Raw genomic sequence first — 12,030 nt, 5'->3', positions numbered from 1 at the left:
GTGGCTGAAGGCCCTGGTGTGTCAATTCTCCCTTTTATTCTCTTTATCTCACTATCACATTTTTAAAAAAGGCAGTCTATTGGGCGTACCTTGAAAAAGTCATTCTTAAAAAAAAAATTCATTTATTTATTTATTTGAGAGAGAAAGGCAAATAGAAAAAGAAAGAATGGGTGTATCAGGGCATCCAGCCTCTGCAAACTCCAGATGCATGCACTACCTTGTGCCTCTGTGGGTCTTGGGGAGTCAAACCTCAGTCCTTAGGCTTCTCAGGGAAGTTCCTTAACCACTAAACCATCTCTCCAGCCCCCATATTATTTTTTAATTTCTTTTTTCAGGCAAGCCCAACAAAGTGGCCTTTTTTTCCTAATTCAAGAGAGCTAGAAAAAGAGAGAGAGAGAATTGGCATGCCAGAGGCTCTAGCCACTGTAATTGAACTCCAGATGCATGTGTCATCTTGTGCACGTGTGCGACCTTGTACACATGTGCAACCTTGCACACTTGTGTCACCTTGTGTGTCTGGCTTATGTGGGTCCTGAAGAGTCAAACATGGGTCCTTAGGCTTCACAGGCAAGCACCCTAACCACAAAGCCATCTCTCCAGCACCCCCATGTTATTATTTAAAAACAAAAATTTTTGTTCATTTTTATTTATTTGAGTGACAGAGTAAAAGAGGCAGAGAGAAAGAGAGAGAAAGACAAAAAATGGATGCGCCAGGGCCTCCAGCCACTGCAAACGAACTTCAGACACGTGCACCCCCTTGTGCATCTGGCTAACGTGTGTCCTGGGGAATCGAGCCTTGAACTGGGTCCTTAGGCTTCACATGCAAGTGCTTAACTGCTAAGCCATCTCTCCAGCTTCCCCCATTATTTTTTACTAGTAATTTTGATTGTGAACAACTGTCCAAAGCTGGCCAGCAGTAATGTGAGGGTGACAATTAAGGGCACAGACTTTATGGCTGGCACCTGGGCTCCACTATTGTGCAACTAGGCAACAACCTGGTCCTTTCACAGACTTAGCATCTTCATCTGTGAGACTGAGGACAACAGTACATGCTTCAAAGTATAATTTGTGAGGATATACATCATTATCAAGTAATTTCCAGCATCCTGGCAGAACCCCCTGACCTTTCTCCTCTATTCAGTCTACCTATTTCAATGCCAACAAAACCATGCTGAGTGCAATGTAATTAAATTATTCTGTTAGGAACTGTATTCATTACTTTCACATTGCTGTGAGCACACGACCTAACAAAAACAACCGAAGGGTGGGAAGATTTATTGACTCATGATTTCTACCTAAGGAAGAAAGATGCAGTGGGCAAGCTCAGTCCTGGAAGCAGGAGTGGATGGTGGAGGTTGTATACAGGAAGCAGAGAGCAGAATAGGAACCGCAGGCCAGTTATCACTTTCAAAGGCTCACTACTACCGATTTATTTCTACAAGAGAGGGCCTGCTTCTTAAAGGTCCCACAGCCCCAAAGACAGTGCCACCAGCTCAGGGACAAGTGTTCAAACATGAGTCTGTCAGTAGTGGTGCATGCCTTTAATTCCAGCACTTAGGAGGCAGAGGTAGGAGGATCACCATGAGTTCAAGGCCATCCTGAGACTACACAGTGAATTTCAGGTAAGCCTAGACTATGGTGAGATCCTACCTCAAAAAAAGAAAAATTAAAAAATAAATAAATAAATAAAATAAATAAATAAAAGAATTTTGATGGCTCCCATTAGACCTGGAGAAACAAATTCCAAACATGTCAGCAGGACATACAATGCCCTCATAGCCTGCTGCTTTCTATCAAGGCATAATAAATATCATGCCCCAGCTTTGAATTATCCAGGACTATATGACATAGTCCTCCAGCTGGAAACTATCCACTCACCAGGTAAAGCCAAGTAATGCTCCTGGGCCAAGCTTCCCCACTTCCTTGGGCCACAGCACCTTCCATTACTTATGCTGCCCTCATGCTTCATAAAGCAGGACCATGGGAGTGCACTATAGGACTTTCCAAATAGATCCTTGATGTGGATTATTTTGAGGTAAAGGAAGCGGGAAAGCAGCAGGTGCTAGAGGGACTATCCGCTTTTCCTTTTTCTTCTTGGGAGAAGGAAATAATCTCCCATGCTACCCACCTCACACCAAGAGAAAAGGCAGTTTTTATCTCCTGTGATGGGATCAGGGCCAAAGAGAACTGTGTCAGTCTAATCCTAATCTTCCTAGCATGTCATCACATTAACAATTAACTAGAGCCATAGCTCAAGTCCCATCTTGTCACATTTTCACAACTTGCTATCTTGGTAGCACTGTAACTGCTTGTCTGGGTCTTCATTTTCCTATGAGGGCTTATGTGTACATGCAAAATCCTTTGGGATTTTCTCCTATTATTCTGTTTTATGTTACTTTACTTCTTACGCCCCAGCCATAGACACTATGTAGTGCAAGGAAAATTTTGGTGCCCTTGTCATACATACAAACAGATAGATATGTATCCTATGGTCCTCATTCAGGGACCAATGGAATATCTTTCTTCTCAAAGGTAGGGGCTACGAGGATAAGGATAACATCTTTTATATCTTTGTGTCACCTGCATCACGGACAGTGCCCAGCTCATACTCATGTCCTTAGAATGTTAGCTGAAGGGAAAAATCAACTTCAAAACACCCTGAAATGTACCTAGCAAGAGTATATCCATCAGGTGAGAAGAAGCTGAAACAATATCATGTGGGGAAGATGACTTACCCTTCATGTTTGGCCCATAACAAGTTAGGACCCAACACAATTGCTATGTTGCTGGGAGTCATTTTATTCACGTCACTGGTCTGGGCAAGCTTTGCAAGGAACTTGATTAAATACCTGTGAAACAAACAGAAGGGCAAGTACATGAGACATCTGTAGGGAAGTTCTCTTGCTTAAGATCATCTCAGATCAATCCACTCTACGTTAACTACAGAATGTGACTCAGGTTCAGGTAGAGCACTGTTTAGGTTGTCCATGCAGCCAGGCATGGTGGTGCATGCCTTTAGTCCCAGCACTCAGGAGACAGAAGTAGGAGGGTAACTGTGAGTTAGAGGCCAGCCTGAGACTACATAGTGAATTCCAGGTCAGCCTGAGCTACAGTGAGACCCTACCTCAAAAAACAAACAAAAACAGATTGCTCATGCTTGTTGTTCAAAACAGAATGATGGCTTGAAAGGAGAAAATATTCTGATGTAATCTCAGATATTTAACTTTATTTTCTATATATTTCTAAGTTATTTCTCCTTTGTAAATACCTATTTTACTCCTTAAAAACTATACTGTAGGGGCTAGAGAGATTGCTCAGTGGTTAAGGTGCTTGCTGTAAAAAAAGCCTGATGATCCATGTTCAATTCTCCAGGACCCATGTAAGGCCAGATGCACAAAGCAGCATGTGCATATGGAGTTTGTCTGCAATAGCTAGAGGCCCTGGTGTACCCATTCTCTTTCTTCCCACCCTAACATCCTGCTTGCAAATAAATAATTTAAAAAATATATCTTATGCTGGGTGTGGTGGCATGGGCCTTTAATCTAAGCACTCAGGAGGCAGAGGCAAGAGGATCGCTGTGAGTTTGAATCCACCCTGAGATTACATAGTAAATTCCAGGTCAGCCTGGGCCAGAATGAGACCCTACCTCAAAAAACAACAACAACAAAAAATTTAAGAACTACACTGTAGTTATAAAAGGACTCAATACATTTATTATTTTTTAAAATTTTTATTTCATTTTATTTTATTTTAGAAAGAACAAGTAAGAGAGAGAGAATTGGCATGCCAGGACCTCAGCCACTGAAATCAAACTCCAGATGCTTACATCACCTAGTGGGCATGTGCAATCTGGTGCTTGCCCCACCTTTGTGTGTCGGGCTAACGTGGGTTCTAGAGTTGAACATGGGTCCTTAGGCTTTGTAGGCAAGCATCTTAACCTCTATGCCATCTCTCCAGCCCACATTTATTTTAAATTTATTTGTGGGGTGGGCATGCTAGGGTTTTTGCCACTACCAATAAATGCCTTGTATCTGGCTTTATGTGGATGCCAGAGAATTGAAGTGAGGTCAATAGGCTTTGCAAGCACATGTTTTTAACAACTGAGTCATCTCCCCAGACCCTCAAAATATTTTAATTTTTTTATTTGAGAGCAACAAAGAGAGAAAGAGGCAGAGAGAGTAAGGGTGAGAATGGGTACATCAGGGCCTCCAGCCACTGCAAACAAACTCCAGATGCACGTGCCACCTTGTGCATCTGGCTTACGTGGGTACTGAGGAAATCGAGCCTCGAACCGGGGGTCCTTAGGCTTCGCAGGAAGTGCTTAACTACTAAGCCATCTCTACAGCCCTCAAAATATTTTTAATATATAGCTTAAAAAAAAAAAAAACAGCCTAGAGCTGGGCGTGGTAGCGCACGCCTTTAATCCCAGCACTCGGGAGGCAGAGGTAGAAGGATCACCGTGAGTTCGAGGCCACCCTGAGTCTACATAGTTAATTCCAGGTCAGCCTGGACCAGAGTAAGACCCTACCTCGAAAAACCAAAATCAGCTTAGGTGTATTGTTTAAAACACTTCACATTGTAACTATGAGAGTATTTAATTTACTATATGGACATACGCTCTTGTTTGTAATTAGCCTAAAAACACAACGTTAAAAATAACTCTTAAACCAGGTGTGGTGGCGCACACCTTTAATTCCAGCACTTGGGAGGCAGAGGTAGGAAGATTGCCATGAGTTCAAGGCCACCTGAGACTACATAGTTAATTCCAGGTCAACTTTGACCAGAGTGAGACCCTACCTTGAACGAAAAACCAAAAAAAAAAAAAAAAACAAAAAAACAACCAACAACTCTTGCTGGGCATGGTGGCACAGACCTTTAATCCCAGCAGTTGGGAATCAAGAGTAGGAGTGCCACTGAGTTCCAGCCTAAATTACAGTATATACTTATCCACACAGTAGAATATACATAACCATAAAGGGTATTTACTGAATGCTGACATGGAAAAATCTCCAGGGTGTATTAAGCAAAGATGTTAAGCAAAGAAGGCAAAGGGGAGAACAAGGTGTGCAAAGCACACTGCCATTTAGTCTAAAATAAATAGTGGGTGATGACAGGAAAAAGCATGGATGTGTGTGTATGTGTGCCTGTGGTGCATATATATTATTGATTTAGATATTATTTGATATAGATATTGATATATATGAGCGCATTTGTTTATATATGCATTGACTTTTACTGAGAGGACAGACAGCTAAAAAAACGAAAACACTACCTAAGGAGAACCAGGAAAGAGATTTTTAACATATACTTTTTTAAAAGTATTTTTATTTATTTACTTATTTAACAGAGAAAGAGGGAGAGAGGGAGAAAGAGAGTGAGGGAGAGAGAGAATGAGCATGCCAGGGCCTCCAGCCACATGCACCCCTTGTGCATCTGGCTAATGTGGGTCCTGGGGAATTGAACCTGGGTCCTTTGGCTTTGCAAACAAATGCCTTAACCACTAAGCCATCCCTCCAGCCCTCAACATACACTTTAGAGCTTTGAACCTGAGCATGCACATCATACTGAAATCATTAGTAAAAATCATAGTAAGAAAAAAAACTCTAAAACTTAGTCTGTCAAACTCTAACATACGAAGAACTGTGTGATTTCCCACCATAATACACTAAACGCATTAGATTATCTGTAATTATAAGATAACTATCTTAAATTTTATCAATTAGGGATATTGGAAATACCAATCATTCAGTAGGCAAGGCTGGCACGTCAGGTATGAAGAAGGAATTTTTAGATGTAGGGACCAAGAATGAACTTAAGGTGAACTAACACCCTACACATACCATCTGTAAAAAGAAATTTTTTCTTTGTAAATGTCTGTACTCCTTAGGTCTATTCCCCTGCTCCCTTTCTCCATACCTCTTCAAAGTTATGTGTGTAAAAGGGAAAAGAGAAGTTAAATTCCAAAAATTTGTCTGGTAGAAGATTTTCTTAGAAACTATTTAGTATGAAACAAGAACATATAATTTCCATAATAAGATGACTTATGCTCAATTTTATAATAGATATCCTGAAAACTATAAGTATGGATTTAGTTGCCATTTTACATACTGGGCAACTGAGACTCAAACATAACCTACAAGCACCCATACTTTTCATAAAAATGTTTCTGCTGCTAAGCTGTAGTGGGGAAATGATCAGATCACCAACACAGGAATGCACAATGATGGCAAGCCCTGTTCCTAGTCACTTCACATAATGCTCCAGAGCTTTCTAAATGTGCCACACAGGCCTGAGTTAAGAGTCCCCTGCTTGGGAGATACCTACAGCATGGAATTTAACTTACAGAATGCCAATCATACATACCTAAAGTTAACAAAATTGTGTGGTGGCAACTTCTGACATGTTCTCCATAAATCTTGAAGTTTTTTGTCTTGATCCTGCACACTGAGGAAAAATGATGCATAAGAATTTTTGAAACACATTTTTGATACCTATATCCATGCTTTACCGTAGCTCAGACCTGAAATTTCCTGTGTGTTAAAGGCTTAGTCCCTAGTCTGGGGTGCTACGAGGAGGTACTAAAATCCTTATGAGGGGGTCTTGTTTGAGTGGGCCATTGGGGCATGACTACTTCCCAGCTGACAGGTGGGAAGGCCTTGTCTGGCATGTGCTGCTGCCACTGTGGGCTGTGCAGCCACAGGCTCAAAGCCACAGGGACCATGGACTGAAACTTCTGAATTGATGAGCCACAGAAAAACCAGATACAATAAATGATGACTTCAGGTACTTTTTCATACACAGAAAGCTGACTTTATTAACAGTGACACCCTTCTTGGTTGCCTATTTGGAAGGCAGTACAAACTTGGAAAATAAGCAGGTTTGAAGTGAAATGCCAACGAACTCACTATTTAACTAGTAACAGACAGCTAACCTCACCAAGACTCAGTCTCTTACTCTGAAAACCAGGTTAGTGTTGATTCCTGAGGCTCAGAGCAGAACTGTGCAAAACCACCAAGCCCTGAGGACAAGACATCATGAACAGTCTTACGTGGAAATGTGAAGATTAATAGATGGCATTATGGAGCCTGGGCACAGATTATCTGCCAAACTCCCAGGCACCCAGACCTCGGGATATTTGTTGCTCAATCCTGTCTTAAGACTCCAGGCTAGAAGCCCATTTCTGCTATGGAGTAGTTACATATGCTCATACTGCAGTGTCCACATCCAAACTTTCAGAGACACAAATAAAAAATAAAATATAACCTGTAGGGCAGTCAACTCTTCCTGTAGAAAAGATGGTGCTGCCAGGTAACTGCTTGCTGGCAAGTTACAGGACAGAACTTAAATCTAATTATACTTTAGAAGCTAGCTATTGAGTCACCAGGATAGAGGCCATGTTGACATTTCTCCACTATAGAATCTACATGCCAGCAGACAGACACCCCCTTCTAAGGCTACTTCCTCCAAGGAAAGAGTTTTAGGGTCTTAGAACTGAGAGAGAAAAGATGTGGTGAGGTGGAAGCTACCAAATACAATAAATCCTATAGTTCTCACCATCTGATACTGACTGTAGGTTCATCACCTCAATCTCAGGATAGACTAGGAACTTGTCCATGACTTAAATAATCTCACCATTTACAAAGGACACAGCCCTCTTCCTTCACAATTACTACAAAATTATCACCATATGTGCTGTGAGGCTCATCAGCCTGTGCGATAAGAATACAGACAGGGTGAATTGAAGGTGTTAATGTCAAGAGTAGAGGTGAGACTGATTTTGCTGCTCTTAGGGCATGAAGAAGTGGGCACCCAGGAGGGTAAGCAGGTCAGAACCACAAGTGAAAGGCAACAGGAAGGCAGGCCAGTCAGCCAAGGAGAAGCTATTACAGCTCTTGAAATAAGGCTGCCTAAGTGTTCCTGGGCAGGCAGGGCTGAGAATGGAGACAAGGGACAAAGAATGGACAGTCTTTGGGGCAGACAGATCTGGGTCTAAATGCTACCTCTGATGATTTCTTGGCACCCTTCTCTCACAGTCCCAGTCCTCCTATCTGTGAAATTCAGACAAGAACAGGTGATTTTCTGGATGTTCCTTAAGGATCATAGGAGATAGTGGATGCTCAGCACAGTACTTACCACACAGTAAATACTAAAATATGTTGACCCTTATTGCTTCTACTGTCCCATTCTATCACTGTACAGTTGAGTGTGCAAGCAGCTTGGCAGACATAGTACCAAACTTGTCCCCAGTTATAGGACTTTTTTCAATATAAGTGAGAGTTGTGGATTATGTATCTTCAAGCATATAAGTCACAAGAAATGAGTAATTCAGGATCTTCCTATATTGAGAATAATAATTTTAGCTGAGTATGGCAGCATACATCTTTAATCCCAGTACTTGGGAGGCAGAGGTAAGAGGATCCCTATGAGCTTGAGGTCACCCTACGACTACACAATGAATCCCAGGTCAGCTTAGGCTAGAGTGAGACCCTACCTCAGAAAAGTAATAAATAAATTATACTTTTACTCTAAGTATAAATACAACTGGGATATATTCTCTTATATAAATAGTCTTTTCATGTTGTATTATGATCCTTGAGAATAAGATGACTTAGAAATGGAGTAATATTTTTAAACTGGTTGCTTTCAAGATCCAGATAGACAAACCCTGCCTCAAATGAGGTAGAAAAGCAAGGACTTACCTAAAAGTTGTCCTCTTACCCTCCACACACATGGTGTGGCATCTACATGCCCACACTGATACCCATGTGAACTAACATGTGTATACATGCACATGCATGAAAAAATTTCTTAAAAATAAAATTAGGCTGGGCATAGTGGTGCACGCCTTTAATCCCAGCACTCAGGAGACAGAGGTAGGAGGATTGCCATGAGTTCAAGGTCACCCTGAGACTACATACTAAATTCCAGGTCAGCCTTGGATAGAGTGAGGACCCACCTCGAAAAACCAAAAATAAATAAAAATAAAATTGGGTACTTTAAACTAACCTTGCAACTTGTGTCCATTCTTCATACAGGTTAAAAGTCATCAAGGGTTCAGGCAATTCCCGCAAATAGGACTTCAAAGCACCTGAAACCATTAACACACTGAGTACACAATGAGATAGGGCTGGAAATCTCAGGGCAGCACATTGTTTTGTAAAGTGAATGTATCTCAACTACAATCTTCAATTGATCAGAACAAATCATAATCTGGCAAGAGTGGTTAGGAAATGAAATGCTCACAAAAAAACACTCATGATTCTTGCAAACATACATTAAGAGCAATAAAAATAAAATTAGCTGGGATGGGAAGATGGCTCTACCATGAGAAGTGCTTGTTGGTCTAGGTTCAATTCCCACACCATACATGAAAGCTGGACATGAAAAATGCCAAGCATCTGGCATTCGTTTGCAGCTGCAAGAGGCCCTGGCATGCTCCCACACACATACACCCAAATAAATAAAGAGAAATTTAAAAATAGAATTAGTTTTAAGGTCATCCTGTTAGCATACATCATTTCTCCAGGCTGACCTGGGTCATGAGGATAAAGAGGAAGAAATACAAGTAGTACATCTTTCAAATATTTGTATTCTAAGCTATTTACCTTTTTACTTACTAGAAAGGGAAAGGAACAAAATAAAAAAGGTATAGAAATTGAGTGTATTATGTGTATGTGTGTGTGCACATGCACACATGCATACTACATTATATATGAAGGGATTTTTATTAGAAGAGCATTTATTTCATTTTATCATTTACACCTCAGATAAGAAATGGACTTTCAGCTGATGATCTGTCTGAGACAGGACTCGTTCACACTCTCAACAGCTCAATTTGTAGACACTCAATGGAACTCACCTGCTACAGCATGGGGGTCTGAATAGAACTCATCAAGGTGAGAAGTGGAGCAGTCCAAAGCAGCTTTCAACTTCTTTAACTTGGAGGCTCCGGCCCCAATTCTGAAAAGGCCCTATAATCAATGAAAAGTCATTAGCATTAAGTTTGATTTGTGAGCCTCACCCTGTGGCCACATGGCATGACGGAACTTTACCACACCTCTATCTATGAGAACAGCCATACTGACTATCAGGTGGCACTGTCTTGAGGAATAGAGAGGCTGAGTGTGTTCCCAGGGCACCACAACAGGCAGAATGCATAGCAGGGTTCACACTTAGTTAACACTAGCTCTTGTCCTGACTCCTTTATTCCAACTGTGCTAATCAGATCTCTGTGGAAAAGCTTTTTCACTTCACACAAGTGAAGGCTATAGATTTTCTATACTTAGGAAAGTCTTTGAAAGTTGACAAATCAGCCCGGTGTGATGGCACCCACCTTTAATCCCAGCACTTGGGAGGCAGAGGTAGGAATTTCAGGTTAGCCTGAGCTAGAGAGAGATCCTACTTCAAAAACACAACAGGGCTGGAGAGATGGCTTAGCAGTTAAGGCATTATCCCATAAAGCCTAGTCTAACAACCTGATTCCCCAATGTAAATGTAAATTCCCCTGATTACCCATGTAAAGCCAGATGCACAAAGTGGCGTGTACCTCTGGAGTTTACTTGCAGCAGCTGGAAGCCCTGGCCTGCCTATTCTTTCTCTCTCTTCTTGCAAATAAATAAATAAATCATAAAAATTAGAAAGATAAGATCTCAAAAAACTTAAATCAAGCTGTTAGTCACTTTAATTTTTTTTTTTGAGGAAAACCAAGAGAGATCAGTGTAACAAGGATAGTGTACCAGAAATGAAGAGACCATGTTTAAGCAAAAGAAGCCTGAGCCAGCTTCTTGACCTCAGCACTCCTAACACTCCATAGGCCATACAATTTTTCACGGGTGGATAGTGCATTATAGGATGTTTAACAGTATCCCTAAATGTGTACCTACTAAATGCCACAGACAAACTCTTTTCCCCAGCAATGAGAATTAAAAATGTCACTACCACACCTTGCCAAATGTTTTCCAGGTAGTACAAGTGAAGCACTGATGGGAGCAAACATGAAGGCTTCCGGAGTGTTCACGGATTTGGGGCTGATGAGATAGCTGAGTTATGTCTGTGAAAGTTTACTAGGCTGCTCACACACAATTCCTACATTTCTCTGTATTCATGTGATACTTCAATAAAACAGGTTTTTAGGGCTGGGGAGATGGCTCAATGGTTAAAGATGCTTGCAAAGCCTACCAGCCTGGTTCCAATTCCCCAGTGCTCACATAGAGCCAGTTGCACAAAGTGGTGCATGCATCTGGAGTTCATTTGCATTGTCAAGAAGCCCTGGCATGCCCTTTTGTGCATGTTCTCTTTCTACAAATAAATACATTTTTTAAGTTTTTCAAAGAAAAAATAAGTTTTGAATTTTGAATGTAGCATGTGAATTCTGCATGTTGACTTCCGTATCTATACAAGAACTGCCCAGCTTGGTTCACAGGAGTGTTTTTGGTAAGGATTCCATCAAGTAAAGTATACAAATACTGCACCATTGCAAAAACAGACCATGTGACCCTCCATAAGTGCAAAATGCTTGCTTGCTATTACCAAAGCTGATGGAAATTCTGAGCACCAGTGAGCATTATCATAAATCATAAACAGGGCTTGCTTAAAATGAAGCAGCCAGGACAGAAAAAGGTCCGAGTGGACTACAAATAGGACAAGCATATATTTTTCTGTGAAATTGGCTTCATTTGTTGACAGAAACATCCCCAGGGTCTCAATGTAAAATGTGGGTCATGAGAACAAGTATGAAAAGCCATGGGTCTACACAATCATGAGGTGGCTGTGCTAAAGGCATGTATGTTTGAGGGGGAGGGTATGGCACTTTGGGCAGAGGAAAGGGCCCAGTCATTGGGCAGGCACCACTTACCTCCTCCTTCATGCCTGTCTCCAGGAGCAGCATGACACAGGCCTCAATAGGGAGTGCAATCTCACGCCCACTCCTCTTCAGGTGTTCTTCCAGAGGCGTCCCAAAGGCTGGCTTCTCTGCCCACTTATCTAAAGTAGTAAGTAGCTGGTAAGACCCTCAACAACCTCGCAGATCCC

General features: G+C 41.5%; 1 protein-coding gene across 6 annotated transcripts in view; it reads right to left on the bottom strand.

Moving 5' to 3' along the window:
• The window catches only part of Arhgap17 (Rho GTPase activating protein 17), a 156,527-nt gene that overhangs the window by 24,614 nt on the left and 119,883 nt on the right, over nt 1-12,030 (bottom strand). For all 6 annotated transcript variants that reach the window (XM_045130878.1, XM_045130879.1, XM_045130876.1 and 3 more), the window contains 5 exons: nt 11,855-11,982; nt 9,860-9,971; nt 9,007-9,088; nt 6,364-6,444; nt 2,736-2,849 (listed from right to left, as the gene is read on the bottom strand). In XM_045130878.1, coding sequence (XP_044986813.1) covers nt 2,736-2,849; nt 6,364-6,444; nt 9,007-9,088; nt 9,860-9,971; nt 11,855-11,982 — 517 coding nt within the window. The remainder of the gene's footprint in view (nt 1-2,735; nt 2,850-6,363; nt 6,445-9,006; nt 9,089-9,859; nt 9,972-11,854; nt 11,983-12,030) is intronic.

This window comes from Jaculus jaculus, chromosome 12 (assembly GCF_020740685.1).
Source record: "Jaculus jaculus isolate mJacJac1 chromosome 12, mJacJac1.mat.Y.cur, whole genome shotgun sequence".
NCBI lineage: Eukaryota > Metazoa > Chordata > Mammalia > Rodentia > Dipodidae > Jaculus > Jaculus jaculus.
This window is presented reverse-complemented; position numbering and strand designations above follow the sequence as displayed.